Source organism: Meles meles, chromosome 2 (genome assembly GCF_922984935.1).
Source record: "Meles meles chromosome 2, mMelMel3.1 paternal haplotype, whole genome shotgun sequence".
Classification (NCBI taxonomy): Eukaryota; Metazoa; Chordata; class Mammalia; order Carnivora; family Mustelidae; genus Meles; species Meles meles.
Genome location: NC_060067.1, coordinates 137,702,649 through 137,727,504, shown reverse-complemented (window position 1 = coordinate 137,727,504; position 24,856 = coordinate 137,702,649). Strand labels below are relative to the sequence as shown.

At 35.1% G+C, this 24,856-nt stretch overlaps 1 protein-coding gene across 3 annotated transcripts in view; it reads right to left on the bottom strand.

The window, feature by feature from the left end:
- Positions 1 to 24,856, bottom strand: part of TLL1 (tolloid like 1) — a 219,166-nt gene that overhangs the window by 104,676 nt on the left and 89,634 nt on the right. For all 3 annotated transcript variants that reach the window (XM_045998282.1, XM_045998280.1, XM_045998281.1), the window contains exons 4-6: positions 23,297 to 23,449; positions 22,660 to 22,777; positions 13,223 to 13,401 (exon numbers count right to left, since the gene is read on the bottom strand). In XM_045998282.1, the coding sequence (XP_045854238.1) occupies positions 13,223 to 13,401; positions 22,660 to 22,777; positions 23,297 to 23,449 (450 nt within the window). The remainder of the gene's footprint in view (positions 1 to 13,222; positions 13,402 to 22,659; positions 22,778 to 23,296; positions 23,450 to 24,856) is intronic.

Sequence of the window (24,856 nt, the reverse complement as noted above, 5' to 3'; positions counted from 1 at the left end):
AACAGTTGATCGTAAGTATCTGAGCCAGAGCAAGTCATAAATTTGTTGAAGATTAATCTCCAACATGACATGACCTCTTTCATACTAGAATTGCCCCGTGACGGTAGTTCCAAATACTTAGGAAATCTCACACAATAATTTTTTCTTTTCTATTGGCCTGAATGTTGAGTCACCCAAGGTATGAATAGCCATAATTGCTAAGAACCATGTTAAGCATTAGATATTTATATGCTACTTATATATTTCTTGCTTCAATACATACTTATGTTAAAATGGAGTCCTATTATTCTTGAAAGTTACTTCCTTATAAGATGTTTTCTCCGTGTAATAAAAGGAACCTAATAACTATGGTTAACAGCAAACATCTTCTCATTTAATTGGTAGTTGAAATCATTTTCAGAACTATTATTTCCTCTTTATTTCTTTTCTAATGATATAAAGTAAGATGAACTTTGATAGCTGGCTCAGGCATTTGAGTCCCCTATATTGGGAGTAAACATTTTCTGTACTTCTTTTTGATAATCAACACTACAAATGATTTCATCATTTTTTAAATTGATATATAATTGACATACAATATTATATTAGTTTTATGTGTGTAACACAGTGATTAGACACTTATATACACTGAAAACTGATCACCACAATAAGTCTAATTACCATCTATCATCACACAAAGTTAATAAAGCATTGACTGAATTCCTTATGCTGTACATCAAATGTCCATGACTTACTTATTTTATAAGTAGAAGTTTGTACTTCTTGATCCTGTTCACCTATGTCATATTCCCAAATCCCCTCTCCTCTGGCAACCATCACTCCATTCTTTGTATCTATGAGTCTTGGTTTTATTTGGTTTAGGTGTTTCTTTAATTTGTTTTTTAGATTCCCCATAGAACTGAAATCATGTAGCATTTGACTTTTTCTGCCTGATTTATTTCACTTAGCATAATATCCTCAAGGTAAGATTTCATTCTTCTTCATGACTGAGTAATACATGTTTGTGTGTGTGTGTGATTTCTTCTCTATCCATTCATTTATTGAGGGATACTTTGGTTGTTTTCCTACTGCTGAGAATGCTGCAATGAATATGGGGATGCATAAATCTTTTTGAATTTTTTTTTTCTTTAGATAGATATCAAGAAGTAGACATGCTGGATCATATGGTAGTTCTATTTTTAATTTATTGAAGAACCTACATACTGCCTGTGCCTGAGGGTTTCCTTCTCTTCACATCTTTGCCAAGACTTGTTAGCTCTTGTCTTTTTAATGAAAGCCATTCTAAGTGGTGTGAGGTAATATCTCATTGTGGTTTTAATTTGCATTTCCCTGCATTAATCATTGATGATTAATAATGTTGAGCATCTTCATGTGTCTCTTGCCCATCTGTATGTCTTCTTCAGGAAAATGTCTATTAAGAGCCTCCATCCATTTTAATCAGATTATGTTTTTGCTATTCATTTGTATGAGTTCTTTATATATTTTGGATATTAACCTCTTATCAGATATATGATTTGAAAATGTCTTCTCCCATTCAGCAAGTTGCCTTTCATTTCATTCAGGGTTTCTTTCATTATGCAGAAGCTTATTTAGTTTGCTGTAGATTCATTTATTTTTCCTTTTGTTACTCCTGCATTTGGAATCAGATCCAAAAAACAAAACACACCACTAAACCTAATGTCTAGCACCTTACTACCAATGTTTTCATCTAGGCATTTTATAGTTTCATGTCTTACATTTGCCTTTAAGCCATTTTGAGTTAATTTTTGTGTATACTGTAAGATGGTAGTCCAGCTTCATTATTTAGTATATAGCTGTTCAGTTTTCCTAACACCATTTATTGAAGAGTCTATTCTCTCCTCATTATATATTTGTGCTCCTTTTGATGTAGAGTAATTACATATATATATGTATATATACATATATGTATATATGTATGTATATGTATATATATGTATATATACATGTATATATATGTATATATGTATATATGTGTGTATATATGTAGATATATGTATATATGTATATATGTATATATGATATGTATACATATATGTGTGTATATATAAACACATATATATGTATGTATATATACATATATATGTAAATGTATACATATATGTGTGTATATGTGTGTATACACATATATATCTGTGTGTGTGTGTGTATATATATATATGTATATATATATATATATATATGGGTTTATTTCTGGGCTCTCTATTCTGTTCCATTGATCTATGGGCTGTTTATAAGCCAATATCATATTGTTTTGATTACTACAGTTTTATAGTATAATTTGAAATCAGGGAGCGTGATACTTCTGGCTTTTTCTTTCTGAGGATTGCTTTGTATATTCAGGGTCTATTGTGAATCCACAGAAATTTTAGAATTATTTGTTCTAGGTCTGTCAAAATGTCATTAGAATTTTGATAGGGATTGCATTGAAACTGTATATTACTTTGGGTAGTATGGGTATTTAACAATATTAATTCTTCCAATTCATGAACTTGAATATGTTTTTACATACCTGTATTTTCTTTTTTTTTTACCCAGTTTATTTATTTTTTCAGCAACAGAATTCATTGTTTTTGCACAACACCCAGTGCTCCATGCAAAACATGCCCTAACTATTACCCACCACCTGTTCCCCCAACCTCCCACCCCTGACCCTTCAAAACCCTCAGGTTGTTTTTCAGAGTCCATAGTCTCTTATGGTTCGCCTCCCCTTCCAAATTTTTTTTTTTTTTTAATAAACATATAATGTATTTTTATCCCCAGGGGTACAGGTCTGTGAATCGCCAGGTTTACACACTTCACAGCACTCACCATAGCACATACCCTCCCCAATGTCCATAACCCCCTCCCCCTCTCCCAATCCCACCTCCCCCCAGCAACCCTCAGTTTGTTTTGTCAGATTAAGAGTCGTTTATGGTTTATCTCCCTCCCAATCCCATCTTATTTCATTTATTCTTCTCCTATCCCCCAACCCCCCATGTTGCTTCTCCATGTCCTCATATCAGGGAGATCATATGATAGTTGTCTTTCTCTGATTGACTTATTTCACTAAGCATGATACCCTCTAGTTCCATCCACGTCGTCGCAAATGGCAAGATTTCATTTCTTTTGATGGCTGCATAGTATTCCATTGTGTATATATACCACCTCTTCTTTATCCATTCATCTGTTGATGGACATCTAGGTTCTTTCCATAGTTTGGCTATTGTAGACATTGCTGCTATAAACATTCGGGTACACGTGCCCCTTCGGATCACTATGTTTGTATCTTTAGGGTAAATACCCAGTAGTGCAATTGCTGGGTCATAGGGTAGTTCTATTTTCAACATTTTGAGGAACCTCCATGCTGTTTTCCAGAGTGGTTGCACCACCTTGCATTCCCACCAACGGTGTAGGAGGGTTCCCCTTTCTCCACATCCTCGCCAGCATCTGTCATTTCCTGACTTGTTATTTTTAGCCATTCTGACTGGTGTGAGGTGGTATCTCATTGTGGTTTTGATTTGTATTTCCCTGATGCCGAGTGACGTGGAGCACTTTTTCATGTGTCTGTTGGCCATCTGGATGTCTTCTTTGCAGATAGTATGTTCTTATAATTATCTGTATTTCTTTGGTGTTAGTTGTGATCTCTCCTCTTTCATTCATGATTTTATTTATTTGGGTCCTTTCTCTTTTCTTTTTGATAAGTCTGGCCAGGGGTTTATCAATCTTATTAATTCTTTCAAAGAACCAGCTCCTAGTTTCATTGATTTGTTCTATTGTTTGTTTGTTTCTATTTCATTGATTTCTGCTCTGATCTTTATGATTTCTCTTCTCCTGCTGGGTTTAGGGTTTCTTTCTTGTTCTTTCTCCAGCTCCTTTATGTGTAGGGTTAGGTTGTGTACTTGAGACCTTTCTTGTTTCTTGAAAAAGGCTTGTACCGCTATATATTTTCCTTTCAGGACTGCCTTTGCTGTGTCCCACAGATTTTGAACCGTTGTGTTTTCATTATCATTTGTTTCCATGAATTTTTTCAATTCTTCTTTAATTTCCTGGTTGACCCATTCATTCTTTAGAAGGATGCTGTTTAGTCTCCATGTATTTGGGTTCTTTGCAGCTTTCCTCTTGTGACTGAGTTCTAGCTTCAGAGCATTGTGATCTGAAAATAGGCAGGGAATGATCCTAATCTTTTGATACCAGTTGAGACCTGATTTGTGACCCAGGATGTGATCTATTCTGGAGAAGGTTCCATGTGCACTAGAGAAGAATGTGTATTCTGTTGCTTTGGGATGAAATGTTCTGAATAGATCTGTGATGTCCGTCTGGTCCAGTGTGTCATTTAAGGCCTTTATTTCCTTGTTGATCTTTTGCTTGGATGATCTGTCCATTTCAGTGAGGGGAGTGTTAAAGTCGCCTACTATTATTGTATTATTATTGATGTGTTTCTTTGATTTTGTTATTAATTGGTTTATATAGTTGGCTGCTCCAACGTTAGGGGCATAGATATTGAAAATTGTTAGATCTTCTTGTTGGACAGACCCTTTGAGTAGGATATAGTGTCTTTCCTCATCTCTTATTATAGTCTTTGGCTTAAAATCTAATTGATCTGATATAAGGATTGCCACCCCAGCTTTCTTCTGATGCCCATTAGCATGGTAAATTGTTTTCCACCCCCTCACTTTAAATCTGGAGGTGTCTTCGCGTCTAAAATGAGTTTCTTGTAGGCAACATACTGATGGGTTTTCTTTTTTTATCCATTCTGATACCCTGTGTCTTTTGATTGGGGCATTTAGCCCATTAACATTCAGGGTAACTATTGAGAGATATGAATTTAGTGCCATTGTATTGCCTGTAAGATGACTGTTACTGTATATTGTCTCTGTACCTTTCTGATCTACTACTTTTAGGCTCTCTCTTTGCTTAGAGGACCCCTTTCAATATTTCCTGGAGACCTGGTTTGGTGTTTGCAAATTCTTTCAGTTTTTGTTTGTCCTGGAAGCTTTTGATCTCTCCTTCTATTTTCAATGATAACCTAGCTGGATAAAGTATTCTTGGCTGCATGTTTTCCTCCTTTAGTGCTCTGAATATATCATGCCAGCTTGTTCTGGCCTGCCAGGTCTCTGTGGATAAGTCTGCTGCCAATCTAATATTTTTACCATTGTATGTTATAGACTTCTTTTCCCGGGCTGCTTTCAGGATTTTCTCTTTGTCACTAAGACTTGTAAATTTTACTATTAGGTGACAGGGTGTGGACCTATTCTTGTTGACTTTGAGGGGGGTTCTCTGCATCTCCTAAATTTTGATGCTTGTTCCCTTTGCCATATTAGGGAAATTCTCTCCAATAATTCTCTCCAATAGACCTTCTGCTGCCCTCTCTGTTTCTTCTTCTTCTGGAATCCCAATTATTCTAATGTTGTTTCGTCTTATGGTGTCACTTATCTCTCAAATTCTCCCCTCGTGGTCCAATAGCTGTTTGTCCCTCTTTTGCTCAGTTTCTTTATTCTCTGTCATTTGGTCTTCTATATCACTAATTCTTCCTTCTGTCTCATTAATCCTAGCAGTGAGAGCCTCCATTTTGGATTGCACCTCATTAATAGCTTTTTTGATTTCTACTTGGTTAGATTTTAGTTCTTTAATTTCTCCAGATAGGGCTTTTATATCTCCAGAGAGAGTTTCTCTAATATCTTCCATGCCTTTTTTGAGCCCGGCTAGAACGTTCAGAATCATCATTCTGAACTCTTGATCTGACATATTACCAATGTCTGTGTTGATTAGGTCCCTAGCCTTCGGTACTGTCTCTTGTTCTTTTGTTTGTGGTGATTTTTTTCCGCCTTGTCATTTTGTCCAGATAAGAGGATATGAAGGATCAAATAAGATACTAAAAGGGTGGCAAAGACCCCAGAAAAATGCGCTGTAACCAAATCAGAAGAGACCCCAAATTGTGGGGCGGGGTGGGAGAAAGGGGATAAAAAGAGGTTCAGGAAAAAAAAAGAAAAAAATTTAAAAAATAAAACAAATAAAGAAAAAATATAAAAAAGAAAGAAAAAATATATATATTTAGATAAAGTAGTCAAAAACGTTAAAAAAGAAAAGGGTAAAAGTTTTAAAAAATTTAGCAGAAGAAGAAAAAAGAAAAAAAGAAGAAAAATTGAAAAAAGAAAAAAAAAATTGAATTAGCCGCAAGACTAAAGAATCATGGGGAGAAAGCCATGAGTTCCGTGCTTTGCTTTCTCCTCCTCTGGAATTCCGCTGCTGTCTTAGGAATTGAACCTGCTTTCCTTGATAGATGAACTTCGTCCTGGCTGGATATTTTGTTGATCTTCTGGGGGAGGGGCCTGTTGTAGTGACTCTCATGTGTCTTTGCCCGAGGCGGGATTGCACTGCCTTTACCGGTGGCCGGACTACGTAATCGGCTCTGGTTCGCTTTTGGGAGCTTCTGTTCCCTGAACGCTTTCCGTAGAGTTCTAGAGGATGGGAATGAAAATGGCGGCCTCCTAGTCTCCGGCCCGGAGGAGCCGAGAGCTCGGGGTCCCACTCCTCAGTGCACTCCCAGAGGACAGCGCCCAATCACTCCCGTATCCCCAGCCTCTAGCTGTGCTCCGAGCTCACCCAGCCCGCGACCAGTTCAAGGTAACCCCGAGCTGAGAGTTCAGTCTTCGGCTCTGTCTCTGTAGCTGGCTTCTCTCTTCTAATACCTGCGAGCTCTGCGACACACCAACACCCCCGATCCTTCTGTGACTCTGCGGGACCTGGGGCCACGCTGACCCCGCGTGGGCTTCACCCTAGTTTAGCCTCTGGAGAAATGTCCCTCAGTGGAACAGACTTTTAAAAGTCCTGATTTTGTGCTCCGTTCCTCCGCCGCTTGCCGGGAGCCGGCCCCTCCCCCCGCGGTCTATCTTCCCATCGTTTTAGATTCACTTCTCTGCCAGTCCTACCTTTCAGAAAGTGGTTGATTTTCTGTTTCTAGAGTTGCTGTTCTTCTTCTCTTCGATCTCCCGTTGGATTTGTAGGTGTTTGCAATGTTTAGATAAGCTATCGAGCTGATCTCCTGCTATCTGATGTAGTCTCAGCCTGCTACTTCTCCGCCATCTTGACTCCTCCTACATACCTGTATTTTCTTCAGTTTCTTTCATTAGTGTCATAGTTCACAATTTTCAGCCTACAGATCTTTCACCGCCTTAGTTGAATTTACTCCAAGGTATTTTACACCTTCTGATGCAATTGTAAATAGGGTGTTTTCCTGATTTCTCTTTCTGATAACTTCTTATTAGTGTTAGAAACACAATATATTTTTATATATTAATTTTGCATCCATGAAATTTACTTAATTCATTTATTAGCAGTAAAAATTTCTTGGTGGAGCCTTTAAGGTTTTCTATAAATAGCATCATGTCATCTATAAATAGTGGTAGTTGTCCTTCCTCCTTTCCAAACTATACGCCTTTTATTTCTTTATCTGACCTAATTGTTATAGCTAGAACTTCCAATACAATTTTGAATAACAGTGGCAAAAGTGTCTTGTTCTGATCCTACAGGAAAAACTTTCAGCCTTTCACCACTGAGCATGATATTAGCTGTAGAAGGGTCATATATGGTCTTTACTATGTCAAGTACATTCCCTCTATACCCACTTAATTAAGAGTTTTTATCATAAATGGGTGTTGAGTTTCATCAATATTTTTCCTGTATCTATTGAGATGATTATAATTTCTATATTTTGTGGTATGATATATCACATTGGTTAATTTGTGCATGTTGAGCCATCCCTGCACCCTTGGAATAAATTCCACTTGATCACAGTGCATGATCCTTTTAATGTGTTGTCAAATTTGGTTTGCTGATATTCTATTGGGGATCTTTGCATCTATGTTCATCAGAGATATTGGCCTGCGGTTTTTGTGTGTGCGTGTGATGTCCTTGTCTGGTTTTAGTAGTAGAGTAATGCTGACTTTGTAAAATGTGTTCAGAAACATTTCCTTCTCTTCAATTTTTTTTCAATTAGTTTGAGAAGGATAGATATTACAACTTCTTTGAATGTTCAATAGAATTTATCAATGAAGCATTCTGGTCCTGTACCTTGTATGTTGGTAGCTTTTAAATTACTGATACAGTCTCCTTATAAATAATTAGTATATTCAGATTTTCTATTTCCCTATGATTCAGTCTTGGAAGATTATACGTTTCTAGGAACATAATGAGTTCTATGTTGCCCAATTCGCTTATCTTTAATTGTTCATAGTAGTCTAATGGTCGTTTGGATTGCTGTAGATCAGTTGCACCTTCTATTTCATTTCTGATTTTATTTGGGCTCCCCCTCTCTCTTTTTTAATTTTTTTTTTTTTGTGAATCTAGCTAAAGGCTTATCAGTTTTGTTTATCCTTTCAAAGACCCAACTTAGAGTTTCATTGATCTTTTCTATTGTTCATTAAGTTCTATTTCATTTATTATTTCCTTCCTTCTACTAACTTTGGATTCATTTTTTTTTTCTTTTTCTAGTTCCCTTGGGCATAAAGTTAGATTGTTTATTTGAGGTTTTCATTTGTTTATTTGTTTCTTGAGATGGGCCTGTGTCACTATGAAATGAACCTATTATATTTGCTTTTGATGCATCCCCTAGATTTTGGTATATCATATTTCTATTTTTCATTGTCTCTAGATATTTTTTTCTAATTTCTTTTCTGAATTCTCCAATGACTCAGTGGTTTTGAGTAACATGTTGTTTAATCTCCACATTTTTGTGGGTTTTTTTTTTCAGTTTTTTTTTTTTTAAAGATGCAAGATCCATTACTTTAATCCTACTGCAGCTAAGCATAAGGACAGGGTCACTTCTGCTTTCCTCCAGTAGGCGACGCTGATAGAAGAGAAAAAAAAAAAGGACCCCAGCGCTGGAGTCTCAGGGTGGTCAGGAGAGGCCAGATGAGAAGCCTTGCATGACAGCTCCTTGTAAATCCTCTTCCGCACTCGGGGCATGTCCTCTTGGGAAAACTAGAAAGGCTGCTCTAAGGCGAAGCACTTGCAGTACTGGAGCACAAAGACTCCACAGTCACTTGATTTCTAGTTTCATGTCATTGTGGTCAGAAAAGATGCTTGATAAGATTTCAATCTTCTTGAATTTACTGAGACTAGTTTTGCAACCTAACATGTGATCTATCCTGGAGAATGTTCCATGTACCATTGAGAAGAATGTGTATTCTGCTGCTTTAGAATGGAATGCTCTTTATATCTACTAAGTCTTTCTGAACAAATGTGTCATTTAAAACCAATGCTTTCTTACTGATTCTGTGTCTGGATGATCAATCCATTGATGTATGTGAGGCATTAAAATCCCCTACTACAATTGTATTATTGTTAATTTCTCCCTTTAGATATGCTAATATTTATGTATTTGGGTGCTCCTACATTGGTGGCATATACATTCATAAGTGTTATATTGACCCTTTTAACATTATGCAGTGTCCTTTTTCTCTTTTATATTAGTCTTTGTTTTAAAGCATATTTTGTCTACAAGTGTAGCAAACCGCTTTCTTTTTATTTGCGTTAGCACAGAATATTTTCTTTCCATTCCTTACTTTCAGTCTGTGTGTGTGTAGTTATTAAGTGAGTCTTTTACAGGCAGCATATAGATGCATATTTTTTAACTCTTCACATATTTTATATCTTTTGATTGCAGAATTTAGTCCATTTACATGTAAAGTAATTATTGATAAGTATGTACTTATTGTCATTTTGTTGGCCATTTTCTGGTTGTTTTTGTAATTCTTCTATGTCCCTTTCTTCCCTTTTTCTCTATCCTTGTGGTTTGATATCTTTCCTCAGTGTTATATTTACATTCCTTTCTCATTTTCTTTTGGGTATTTACAACAAGTTTTTGCTTTGTGGTTACTGTGAGGTTCACATATAATATTCCTATGTACTTAATAGTCTATTTGAAGTTGACAGCAACTTAAATTTGAATATATTCCAAAGCTATATTTTTACTCTTCTCCCTGTTTTGTTTTTGATGTGCCATTTTCAATCTTTTTATTTTATGTATCTTTTAACTGATTATTTTAGTTTTAGTTAATTTGCCCTTTTCTTTTGACCTTCCTACTACCTTTTTCAGTTATTTATCCACTACCTTTACTATATATTTACCTTTTAAAGTGACATTTTTACTTTCATATGTTTTATTGTCCTTAATTACCATTATGTTTTTTCTATTTAAAAAAGACCTTTTACAGTTTCTTGTGAGGCCAGTTTCATGGTGATGAAATCTTTTAACTTTTGTTTTTCTGGAAAACTCTTTATCTTTCCTTTAATTCTGAATGATAATCTTGTTGGATAAAATATTCTTGATCAGAATTTTGTTGTTATTGTTTTCCCTTTCAGTACTTTGAATAGGTCATGCATGCCACCTTTCTCTGGTCTGCAAAGTTTCTTCTGAAAAATCTGCTGATAGCCTTAGGGATTTCCCATGTATGTAACAAGCTTGTTTCTCTTACTACTTTTAAGATTATCTCTTCATATTTAACTTCCAAATTTTAATTATAATGTGTCTTGGTGTAGATATCTTTTGGTTCATCTTGTTTGGAACTCTATGGCCTTCTTGGATCCGGATGTCTGTTTCCACTCTCAAATTAGAGAAGTTTTCATCCATGATTTCTTCAAATAAGTTTTCTGTCCCTTTCTCTCTCTTTTCTCTTTCTAGGACCCCTATGTGCAGCTATTATTCTGCTTAATGTTGTCCTATATGTCCCTTAAGGTAGCTCACCTTTTAATTGTTTTTTTCTTTTTTTCTTTTTGCAGCTCTGTATGGGTGACTTCCATTGCTTTATCTTCCAGTAAACTGAACCATTTTTCTGCTTTATCTAGTCTGCTATCGAACCCCTCTAGTGCATTTTCCATTAGTTATTGTATTCTCAAGCTCTGTAACTTCTATTTGGTACTTTCTTATATTTTCTCTCTCTGTTTAAGTTCTCATTGCATTCATTCACTATTCTCCCTAGGTCAGTGGGCATCTTTATGAACATTACTTTGAACTCTTTATCAGGTAGATTACTTTTCTCTGTTTTATTAAAGTCATTTTCTGAGGTTTTGTCTTTCATTTGAAACATATGTCTCTGTCTCATTTTGCCTGATTTTCAGAACAGCTGCCTCTCCCAGTCTTAAGAATTGGCTTTGTGTAGAAGATTATGTATGAGGCCCAGGAGCATAAACTCCCTGACTACTAGAGCCAGGTGCTCCAGAGGTATCCCCATGCACCTGCCAGCTGTGGCAGAGCCATGGCTGGGCCACAGAAGGAAAGGAGATGCTTCCCTGGCAGTGGTATGGTTATGGAACATGAGGGATGAAGCACTTGCCTACTTGTTGTAAATCTGTTCCTTGGAAGGGCAGGGCCCTGTTTTTGGTGTGATCCAGGGTGCTCTCCCATTGGGCTATGGTATAGCTGGGGCATGGTTAGGTGTAATATACCTACCTTCACTAGCAGGTTGGAGGGAGATTGACAAAATAACACCCACCAACATTAGCATTAGCAAGGTAGAATGAGATTGCAAAAATTCACCTGCCAGTGTTTCTGTTCCTGGAAAGAGTCCCAACATATTTCTGCCTCTCTATTGTTCACTTTAAGATTAGTAATTGGGTCTATTCACATATGGACCAGATGCTTTTCAAACTGTTGCTTTGCTCTTTGTGCTTCAAAACCTTGAAGATTTTCCCTCATATGTTAGTGTTTCTCTTAAAGTATTTTTGAAAGGTTATTCCTTCTTATTCTAGAACTGCACTTCCATGACTGAGACTTAGTCATCTTTTATAAGTTACTCATTTATTTTTCTTATAGTTTTCCTTAAGCTCATCTTCCCTACCTCCACTTCCCCATTCTCAGTTAATGATCCCAAAGCTGAAAGAATTATTTTTTTCTTTTTCTTTAATTTGAACTTGTTCTGCTTTCAATCCTTGATTACTCTTCAATAGCTAAAAGATAAAAGCTAAGTTTCCTAGCTTCATATAGAAGATCCTCTATGATCCAACCTCCTTTGGTAATTACCAACTAATCTCCCACTTGCAACTTACCATGCAACCATAATGAGCAAATAAAAAAAATCAATTTTCTATAATTATAGCTATCATCATCATCATGTCTTTTTCAGCTTAGAAATTTTATCTCTCTTCTGAGCACTCTGAACACTTATACTTTATATCTAAATTTCAGTTCATTTGTGACATCTCCCTTGACTTGCCAAGGCATTTTGTCATGTTACTTGAACTTTATGGTATTCTCGCCATATGACTATTATTGCTTCTCTCATCCACTTGCAATCATTAATATATATATGCACAAACCCCACAGTAGGCTTTATATTTTTCATGACAGCATTTTCAACATCTAATAATGCTTCAATAAATAATGAGTACCAAATATGAAATGAGCAAATCAATCAATACTTTTAATTAAAAGAAATTCTAAGGAATTCAATGTTTGTAACTTAAAACTTGTCATAAATAAGGAAATAAAAATGCATTTTTATGTGCCTGATATTTGAAGTCCATATGACTTTATAAGGCAATTCCGAAAAACATAATTTTTCTTTTGGTAACTGAAGTGTAATGATTTTTATTAATTTATGGAAGTTAAATAAAAAGCTTTAAAATAAAGCTATTATCATATGTCAATTATCAGAGAAAATTAAATTTTAGTTATACGAAATATCAACTACAGAAAAAATTCTTAAGAATTTATCTTTAGGATAGTTTAAAGAGAATTTTCAAAGAAACTACTTAGACTACCCTGAAAATGACTCATTTCCTTGAAATTTTCTCCAGGAATGTCCCTGGTATAATATAGATTTCTATGGTAGCAGCATGTTTCATGCCAAACACTAGATCCTTTCTAGATTATAGAGCTAAGTATTAAAAATGCTTGAAAAATTAAATAATATTAATTTGTGGTTTAATAGACTATGCCCATTCTTGGAAAGCACAGAGTTTAGAAATAAAACAGCTAAACTTAAGGAAAAAAAAAAACAAAAACCAAAAAGGCGTACAAAATCATCCAGTCTACAGGAAAAAATTTTTTTTTTAATGTAACACCATCATGAGTACACTTTTTTTATTCAGCAAAATGCTGATTCTACCATATCAAAAAAAGTCAATTCACACTTTTTAAGAAAAAATTAAATCATAAATAGTATAAACACAACTAAAAGATATTTCATCAACCTTAAACCCAACATATTCTGAAGCCTCTCACCTGGCTGGATGTTTTCTCTTATGATAGTGACATGATTATCTCGATCTGGTCGTGTGTGTTCATGCCAAAAGCCTATCACATGGCCCAATTCATGAACAACAATTCCAAATTTATCACAGTTCTTGCCAATAGAGATTGCCTGAGGTCCATTTCCCCGCCGACCTACATAGGAGCAGCATCTGTGATAAAGGAGAAAACAGAGATGGTGATGGCAATGATGGATTAATTACATTACAGTGAAACTTGTCAATAATTATGATCAACAACAAAGGCCAACACATTCAGAAGCAAAGCAGTCTTTCTTCAATAAACCCAGTTAATTTCTAGTCCTGGTAAATGTATAGGACAATAAAAGTCTCCACATAATCATTGGAAGTGTTTTTCCACTAATTCATACATTAGAAGATATGCCTTAGATCATTATTAGGAGTGTTCAGAAAATAAACTATCTATGATGGTGATTAATGTACTTTAAACATACAGGTAAACTCAAGATCTACCAAACTACAATCATTTATAATACAGTTTTTTTTTAGTCTCACAATCCATCTACATTATTTAGGTAACTACTGTGTCACTATAGTTATCTGGCAGTAATCCATTATTTTGGTTTTGAAAATAAAAATAAATTTTATTTTCCCTCTTTAAGAAAAATAGAATTAGGGGTGTCTGGGTGGCTCAGTCAGATAAGTGCCTGACTCTTGGTTTTGGCTCAGATCATGATCTCAGAGTTGTGAGATTAAGCCCCATGTCAGGCTCCAAGTTTAGTGCAGAATCTGCTTGAGATTCTCTCTCTCACCCTCTCCCTCTACCCCTCACCCCCACACACACACTCTCTCTCTAAAGGAAAAAAAAAATGAGAGAGTGAGAGAAAGAAAAGAAAAAGAAAAAAGAACAAAAGAAAGGAAGATGGCTCATCAAAAAAGGAGTTATTTTCCTATTCAAGGTAGAATTTATTTTGAAGAAGAAAACTGTTAAAAGAATGAATTAATGGAGGAAAATTAGATTCAAAAGGTAAATTTTCTAAGGTTAATAGCTAACTGGTGGAGAAAAATCAATAACTGGTAGAATTATGAGATTTGCAAATATAAATAAAAGTTGGGAGGGGAACCATAAGAGACTATGGACTCTGAAAAACAACCTGAGGGTTTTGAAGGGTCAGGGGTGGGAGGTTGGGGGAACAGGTGGTGGGTAATGGGGAGGGCACGTTTTGCATGGAGCACTGGGTGTTGTGCAAAAAGAATGAATACTGTTACGCTGAAAAAATAAATAAAATGGAAAAAAAAATTATAACTAAAACTTTAATAATTAAGGTTTACAATAAAATGGGTTATATATAGGATCACCACTTGAGACAGCAATAGAGGGCAGTAAATAATTGGTCTTGAATAGTTGGGAATTGTGATGGACAAGACACCAAACACTGAGGAAATTGCCAAAAATTAATCACCCAAATATTAAAAGGAATTTCACAAATTTTCAGTTTCCAAAGTAAGTATATTTGATAGTCCTTTTGATGGTTTGCAAATACAAACATTTGTCATTCCAATTATTTCTGTAGGCTTTAAATGCCTTAAACATCTTAACCTACACCATACACTTTTTTATGATCTATTATAACAATTAATGAAGCTTAATAAATCAGTAATAGAAAAAAAGAAGTAACCAATAAGGGAAAAAAATCAGGAAATTCTGGTTTTGTCCCCATTTTTAATACGATTTTTCAATCTATACACAAATATTTATTACATACATAAATAGTAAAGTATTTGATGTAGCGAAACACAAAATTTGCAAATTTTTGAGAGATTTAAACTGAACAATTTGCTACCATAGAGCAACGGTAGTTAAACTGAAATACTTGATGTCTACATAGCAACTAAATTATACACACTGAGTCATTCTTGCTGGTTACATTCAAAGAAGAAACTTTGTAAATCAAAATCTGGGAGATAGTCAAGCAATATTGTCAACTTATTTAATTTAAAACACTTTTGGAAAGAAGAATTTCACCCATAGCAATTTCCAATAAATAAGATGGATTCCATAACAGAAAACAAAACTATATTTTCCACTGACTTTTATAATGATCCTATGAAAGAAGAAAAATGTGGTACTTTGATTCCTATGGTTCTAGGGAGAGAATAATTCTGGATGCCCAGATGAATAAATAACTAAATATATGCACATAAAATTAGGTATGGAATGACAGGGTAATATGTGAGGTTTACAAAAATGTAGTTTAAGCATGTCTAGGTATTACCTTAGTTTCAGATATCGCTCAGGTTGATGCCCTTTTATTGTATACAGCTTTTAATTTTTTATTTGTAATTTGTGTGCTGCTTTTAAAGCTTGACCACTATAAGATCAGTCCTCTCAAGAAAAACTTTCACCACACCTCTCCCTAAGCCATAGAAAATAATCAGTTAATCTAAACCTGCTATTCCTTACTTTTGGTCCTCAGACTGCAGGACCAAAGCACCTTTCGATTTTGCCTAGTAGATAATCCATCATGACATCCACAAAGATGTCCTCCCCACATCAGTCTTTTCTCAACACTAAGGTAATTTAAAAATTTGAAGTCATATCATGACTCTTCTCTACCCTGTATTATCCAGTGGTTATATGGCAAATTGTGTCAATGTTCAAAAATACTCATTACCCCTTACTGGAAGATTATCATGCTTCTCTACTCCACTAAGGCTGAGTTTGGTCATGTGACTTGCTCCAGATAAAGTCATGTGAGCACAAACTTTTGTGTAATTTCTGGAGAGAATCTTTAATAGTCAGTATACTGTGATGTTCTAAAGAGAGGTTCCTCTGTCAGACTGAATTCTAAAGTGCTAACTCTGGAGAGACATACAGCCAACAAGTGATGGACAGGCAGTATAAACAAGGAATAAGTGTTTGTTATTCAAGGCCACTGGGATTGAAGGGTCATGTATTAAATGACATAAATCATGTCAGCTAACTAATACGAGCTTTCTCTTTTACTCAGAGGAAAATCTGAAGTACTCACAAATAACTGTGAGATCCCATACAATCTTCACACACAAATGTCTTACCATCCAGTCCCATATCTTACTACTGTCCCTGCAGTTACACCTCCTGAGCCATGTAGTGTCCTGGTTGTGCCCTCAACATACAGACATGCTCTTGCCTTAAAGCCTTTTTCCTGGCTAAGTACTTCTTCTATTGGGAACTTTGTTCTCCCACATAGCCATATGGCTCATTTCATATTCTTTTTCAAGTTTTTGTGCAAATACCTTTCTATCTCATTTATATTGCTTTCCTTTTTGTCCTAGAATTTATAGTCTATTAATATATTTTATATTTCATTGATTTTCCTGTTTTTTTCCTGACTCCCCATTCTAGAATGTAAGCTATTTGTGGGCAGACAACTTACATGCTTTGTATACTGATATCTCTGGTCCCTAAAATATAGTCAGGCACATAGTACAGCTCACCAGATACAGAGAACAGATTGGTCGTTGCAAGCACTTGGGGTGGGAGGTGGTAGGGTGGGTCAAAGAAGGGGATCAAAAGTTCAAACTTCCAGTTACAAGTGTTGAGGAGGTAATGTACAGTATGGTGACTAAAGTTAATACTATATCATATACTTGACAGTTGCTAAAAGAGCAGATCTAAAAGTTCTCATCACAAGAAAATAAAAGTGTTGCAACTATGGGAGATGAAGACTGTTAACTAAATTTATTGTGGGACTCATTTCACAAAATATGCATATATCAACCCATCACAGTATACACCTTAAATAAATACAGTGTTCCATGACATTTATATTATAATAAAACTGGAAAAAGATCATTTTTGAAATAAATAAATTAATAAATATTTGTTGAAAGAACAGATCTCAAAAGTGCAGGAATGAACTAAGACTCTGGTGGTGAGTGAGAAGCATCCAAAACAGTGGTGAAGATGCCTATGACAAGGGGTTAAACATGCTCTTCTTGAGATACCTCCCTCCACCTGGCTCTCCACTTTTTCCGCTGGTGTGATTCTATAAATTATCTAATAATCCAACGAGTCATTTTTTTTTCTGCTTAAATTAACCAGCCTCTGTTGTTTGCAAGCAAGAATCCTGGCTAGCACGCCTCCTCTGCCTAACTGTAAACTAGTAACTAGTAAATACAATTTAAAATACAAAATCTAGAAAATAGTTAAATTAACTTAACCCTAAGTTTATTTGCTTGGTTAGTTATTTTACAGAATCATTAAAAATTAGTGGATAGGAAAAAAGTAAGATTGTTCAAGAAACTATCTAGTAGAAGATAGAGGATATTCATGGATTAAAGACCTAAATGTGAGAACTGGAACCATAAAAATCCTAGAGGAGAATATGGCAGTAACTCTTTGACATTGGCTATTAGCAACATTTTTCTAGATATGTCTCCTGAGGCAAAGGAAACAAAAGCAAAAAAAACTAGTGGGACTACAACAAAATAAAAAGATTTTGCACAGTGAAGGAAACAGTCAACAAACTAAAAGGCAACCTACTGAATGGGAGAATATATTTGTAAATGACATATACAATAAAGGGCTACATCCTAAAATATATAAGAATTTATAAAACTCAACACCAAAAAGAAAAAAATCTAATTAAAAAATGGGTAGAAGACATGAACAGACATTTATCCAAAGAAGATACTCAGAGAGCTAACAGACACATGAAAATATTTCATCACTCACCATCAGAAAAGTATAATTCAAAACTACAATGAGATATCACCTCATACCTGTCAGAATAGCTAAAATCAACAACACAAAAAACAAGAAGTATTGGAGAGGATGTGGAGAAAAAATAATCCTCATGCACTGTTGGTGGGAAGGCAAACTGGTGTGGCCACTCTGGAAAACAGTATAGAGGTTACTCAAGAAATTAAAAATAGAACTACCCTACAATGCAATAACCGCACTACTTATTTACCCAAAGAATACAATATCAATAATTCAAAGGGATACATGCTTCTCTGTGTTTACAGCAGCATTATTTAGAAAATGATAGCCAAGATATGGAAGCAGCCAAGTGTCCATTGACTAATCAATGGATAAACAAGTTGTGGTATGTATACACAATGGAATTCTATTCAGCCATTAAAAAAGAATGAAATCTTGCTATTTACAATAACATGAATGGATCTAGTGAGTATTATGCTAAGTGAAATAAGTCAGTCAGAGAAAGACAAATACTGTAAGATTTCACTCACATGTGGAATTTTGGAACAAAACAAATGAGGAAGGAGATAAAAAGAGAGAGAGAGAAACCAATAACAGACTCAACTATAGTGAACAAACTGATGGTTACCAGAGGGAAAGAGGGTAGGGATTGGGCTAAGTAGGTGACGCAGATTAAGGAGGGCACTAGTGATAAAAGCCAGGTTATGTATGGAATTGTGTAATCACTACTAGTGATTACATTAGTGAAACTAATGTAACACTGTAAAAAATAAAATAAGTAGAGGATATTCAGCAATATAAAGTTGTACAATAGACAAATTCAGCTATGTAAATTTCTGACTTACAAAGAAATAAATCAAACAAGTTGTTATAAAGTGATCTCATATTTTGCTGATGATTACTTATCTTGTACAATATATGCCACTGATGACAATAAATATTCATTGAAAAAATATTTATAGTTAAGTTAAACTTTTTGCCAATATATGGAGAGTTAAAGCACATGCACCACTGAAGATGGCTCAAACATATCATATGCTGAAAAGTTCTGACCTTGACCTTGTGTTTTTTTTTAATTTTATCATTTTCCCATTTACCAAAGACTTGATATGAAATTAGGCACCCAATAAATATTTATTGCATAAAAGCTGTTCTAGTAGAATAAGGTGGGAAATACAATGTTCTAAATGGTACAAGAGTGGCTCCATATTTAATAATTCTCCTATAAATATGGAAGACATTATTTTAGCTTTTATTTTTAAAAACTACAATAGCTACAAGTTGCCTTAGTGGGTAAGCTAAGATAAAAAATGATAAATGTGAGGGACAGTCTAAATGGCTCTGTCAGTTAGGCACCCAGCCCTTGATTTCTGTTCAGGTCATGATCCCAGGGTCATGGGATAGAGCCCCATGTCAGGCTCTATGCTCTGTGGGGAGTCTGATTGGGATGCTCTCTTCCTCTCTGCCCCACTTCCTGCTTGTGTTCTCTCTCCATCTTTAAATAAATAAATAAAATCTTCCCCCCAAAAAGAGTGAAAGTGATATAAAGTGGTAAGATGTGTTTGCCTACCATCTTACAAGCCAGATATAGTACTAGCAAATGTTGCCCTCAATATCAATGGCACTAACTTACAGGCTCTCCATATTCAATGGAGATTTATACTAGATATTATTAAATGCAACAGCTCTTATGAGATAAAGGACACAATATCGAAGTCCAATAGGAGTGTTATGTGTTTGACTTGACATAGATCTTATTGCAGTGGCCCTCAGTGTTTTGTGCAATACCAACTGTCAAACTCTTTAATAATTTTGATTAATTTTTACAGGATGTAAATGCAGCATTATCATAGAAAAAAATCCCCGTAATGATAAAATAACTGTTTCATGAAACTATGGCCAATAATGGTAATTCTAAATGAAATTTAGAAGTCACAAGTGATTAGCAAGACAATGATCAATTCCTATAAAATATATCATCCTTCCTATCATTGAAAATACAATATAAGGAAGTTGAGTACAAAACAAATCACCAAATGCAACATTATTACAATAACAATCACATAATATTATATATTATATGTATATATAAATACTCAAAAGTTTGATTTCAGTAGTATAATTATAGATTTAAGGATTTGAGGGCAATTTACAACTTCAGTTTCCATTTCTCTAAAATCATTGAAGTCATCATTAAAGTACATGCTCTTCAAAACCTCTTTAAATTCTTACATTCTTTTCTTTTAGAATTACATACAATGTGCTTCAGCTGGTGTGTAAATTGTCAGTATTTTCTTGATCGGGTCACCTGGGTGGCTCAGTAGGTTAGGCCTCTGCCTTCGGCTCAGGTCATGATCCCAGAGTCCTGGGATCAGCCTGTGTCGGGCTCTCTGCTCAGCAGGGAGCCTGCTTCCCCCTCTATCTCTGCCTGCCTCTCTGCTTACTTGTGATCTCTCTCTCTCTGTCAAAATAAATAAATAAAATCTTAAAAAATATATTTTCTTGATCACCTATCTATAAAGCAGTGAACTGGGTGTTCTGAGAGATGAAGGGACAAGCAACCTATCATCACAAATGAAGGCAGACATATGAACCAACAGTGGAAATATGTAATATAATCTTGACTGAAGGTAAAGCAAAGTCACACTGAGGGAAGCTCAGAAATGGCTCAGAAATGTGAACCATTTCCACGATAACAATGGAAGCAAAGGCATTACAAGGAAGCAGAAAAGCACAAGCAAATACATGAAAAAAATGATAGTGAATGGAGAAAAATAGTCTAGTAGAATAAAACAAGTAAAATGAAAAATTTTGAAAAAAAATCAAATTAATGAAAGAAACTGAGTATAAATACAAATTTGTTACAAACAAATTTATCAATAAAGTAATAAATGCCAATGTTTCATTTGTATTGGCTCTACAAAATTGAAGATAAAGGAAAGATGTATTGATTTGAATACATTATGTATTTAGAAACATGTAAGCTGAGCTGTATCCATTCCTATTAGATAACCAAAAGGAAGGAAGAAGAGTATAGATTTGGATGTTTTAAATATTAGATATCAAGAACTAGGAGGCATTTCAAATATAACCAAAACCTGTCAAGCTAAAATTTAGTGATTTAGAAAAAAACATTACTTGAACATGTCAAAGTTAAAAAATCATGACATTATCCAAAACAATATAGGAAGGTAACCATGTATAATTTTTCTTAATGCCACCAGATATAGTCAAAATTAAAATCCATTACTTTTTAAGTGAGGTTAAATGTTCTATGAATATGCGGTAGAGCAAAGCCAGATGACACAATCCTCCCCCAATACCTAGTGACATATATATTTTCTCCGGGAAAAAATATATGTGATTGGGGCAAGAATTCTTTCCTCCAAAGGAATGAAGCATTTATTTTTACTTCCATGTAAAAACTAGACTAGAGGGTATTCAAATAGTTTGAGCTGATTAGAGAAAATTCCTTTTTGCAGAGGATTCCAGCTAATAAATGTAAAAGGACTAAAAGGAAAGAACAACATTAGAAAATCACTATTTTGCAATGATGGGAACTTTTACAATGGAGGAATGGAGGAACTGGCCCGTCACCACGGGAATCCAGTGATCAACAGCAACATCTCTAAGTGCTAACCCACGTGCCTCTGGAGGGCATGCCATGTCAAGGAGGCAGCAAATCCTATCAAGTTTTCTTCCCGAACAAGCAAAAGTTCAATCTGAATTTCATCAAATATTTAAATGTAAGTTCCGACTAACTGGAGATCGAGGGAAGAGAAGTTTGAGACCTTTCACAGGAGAAAGTCTTTAAGTATACAGTGTTGCTTGGAGAACTGCTATTACTGTAACTTGGCAAGATTATGGCATGTGGTGGCAGAAGAGGCTGCACATGGAAGTTGTGGTAAGTTCATGGCATTCTTTAAATGTTACAGCAAGGAATCTGGATTTTATTCTCAGGCTAACATTTCCCAAAATGTGTTCCGGGATACTGATATATGTTCTTCACTCTTAAAAGAGTGGCATGGATGTTCCGTTTTTTAAATAAGTTTAAAAAACACTGTTAGACTCTCTTCGATGGGTTGAATATTCATAATGATCATTAGCACATTGCTGCAGAAATATCTACTGAAATTTAACACAGCATTTCACAACTTATGGAACATAACATCCCGTGAGAAGCCAATCGAGAAAGCAGCACTCTGCGAGGAAGCACTGAAGGATCTCAAAAAGGGTGATGTCTTGCTCTGACTGGTATTCTTTGAAGATAATTCTAGGGGCAGTAAATTGATGAGGGAAGACAGTCGAGCATTTGGAACAGGTCAGTTTGACATGACGAAGACACGAATGGACTGAGGCACTGACATGGGATGGAGGTAGAAATCAAAAGATAGAGTGAATATCAATGGAATCTTATTGCATAGATTTTAGAGGGAGCACAAGAGAATCCCAGACAATATTATTGAAGTCGCTAATTCAGATGAGTGGGATGGTGGCAATACCATTGCTATAGTTGCAACATGAAGAGAAGAAGTATTTGATGTGGTGGAGAAATACACTTGGGGTAGATGTACACAGGTCTATGATCAAAGACTTTATTTATTTAAAATATATTTTCTTATGTTAAATTCACAGTCTCATGGGAAAATGCTAACTAGGCAAATACTAAGAAATAAATCCTACTTCAGGATTTTCTTTTTCCCCTTCTACACTTGCTTAAGTCATTCCCTGGTTCTACTTACCCACAAGGTCTATATGTGAATACAATGTAACTCTCTTCATCACTTCTTTCAATAAAAGTCACGCATGTGTGCTTTTCCCAATGCCTCATGGCCTGCTTGAACATGGCTCGCTGACTGCCTGGAAAAATGGCAGGATGTTAATAAAATAAAATGTCTGCCTTGGGGAGCAGTGCTACATGTTGGCTTCTCCATCCTGAGTCTGCAGGGCAGTTCAGACACCATCACTCTCATCAACCAACAAATATTAGCCGAGAGCACCACAGGTGATCACTCTTAAGAATGGACACTCACCTTATAATCAGAAGGTTCAAGCTCACTATCCCTACAGATATGGGTGTACAAGGCTCTATCAACAAGACATACATTCTTCCTGATAGTTGAAGAGAAACCAGCTTCCTGACTTGATGGGCACATTTGCAAGTCAGTTTAAAAACTGGAACAGTAATTTAGATTCTTAGAACTCAAGACTAAACATATTCTTCAACTTCAAAGACTTTCTAAACCAACAACCAAGATGAGTGAAGTATTTCTCATGTTTGATTTAATACTATATTCTATATATTAATATTCTGGAGCAATACACACTTAATCTCTATAATATTTCCTTATAAAAATAAACACTCCGGGAATATCTTACCAGTGAAGTTGCCTCCTATGACATAAGGAATAACACCTCCCGGCCATATTCTTTCAGTTCTTGATGTCGCAGCTCTGGGAACTCGATTTTTCTCATTTTGCCCTGAGAATTTTAGAGGTACTTTTCCTTTAACTGTGCTGTTTTGCTCCAAGCCTGCAGTGACATTTAAAACATTCTGTGAAACAGAAGTCCTTGGTCAGGGAATCATTTCCCCTTAAAAGACTAAGTTAAAATGTCTTATTTACATATTTGTGTAAATATGCCTGAAGTCAAAATGCACTAAAGAAAAACTTCATTTATATTACATACTTGCAAAATTATTAAAATATTGAAGCACTTGATGTCAAAGCACTATTTCTTAATGCTGTATGAGCAAATTTTTATGAATTCCCATACAACAGCCTATAGCGGATAGATGTCAGGCAGACTGGTAGGCCACAAAAGATAGTTTTATTTATTTTAATTTACTAGATCACTGCCAATTCACCACCAGATGATAAATAGACATTGTTTAAAAAGTCACAAGATATTCAAAACTCTTCTTAACTCTTGCTAAATCCTTTATTCTTTTAAAGCAGGACTGATATTCCATAGTACAGCCTAAAATTATGAAAATTACAGAGAGGATAAATGAAATACTGTTAAGGCAGATGTGGTTTCAGCCTCCTGGGACACTGGTACATCTCTGTTCTAATTTCCATGGATTTAGATCCAGGTGATTTAGCACGATTTAGAGATCAGTACACAATGTGAACAGGCCAACATAAAATGTGGCCTATTCCTGGAGCAGCTTTCAAGTCTGTAATCATTAATCTTCTTGGTGGCCTTTCAAAATGTTTTTGTTACTATTTTTGTTTTTCCTAAATTTGCGTTATTATCCATTCTTATTCATCTATCACTGTTGATCCAAATATCCCACTATTGGAGTATACTTCAGACACAACAAACATTGAATGCATGCCCCCTGTTTCCACATCCCTAATAGCTCTATCTTTTAATACCCTGAGGCAAAGAACCTTCACTTGGGAAAATTATTCCTTCAAAGTGTGTACTGTCAATTATTTAAGTAGTAATTCACCAATTTAAAAAATGTTAGGACACACTTGGAACAGAAAACTTTTTTAAACACTCTGTAATCTATAAATAGTGTAAAACAAATTCAATGCCGTGAGTACTAATTTTGAAACCAGAAGGCTATTTTCTATGTGTTCTTCTTTAAGGGTCAAAACATTTTAAATTCATTTTTTAAGCTAACAAATCAGTTTGTCAATTTACTTTACATGGAATATATTTCAAAAAAGTCATGACATTTTTTTGATTTGATTAAAACTGATGTAGTTCCATGCTTGATAAAACACGTTTTGCATGGAGCACTGGGTGTTGTGCAAAAAGAATGAATACTGTTACGCTGAAAAAAAAAATAAATAAATAAAAAGGGAAAAAAAATAGAAAAAAAAAAAAAAACACCTTCGTGTGATACACACTGCACAGAAGTAAATATCACCATAAAATAACTCCCCCAATGCATTTTGTAATGAGAAGCAGAAAATAAGTTAAGGA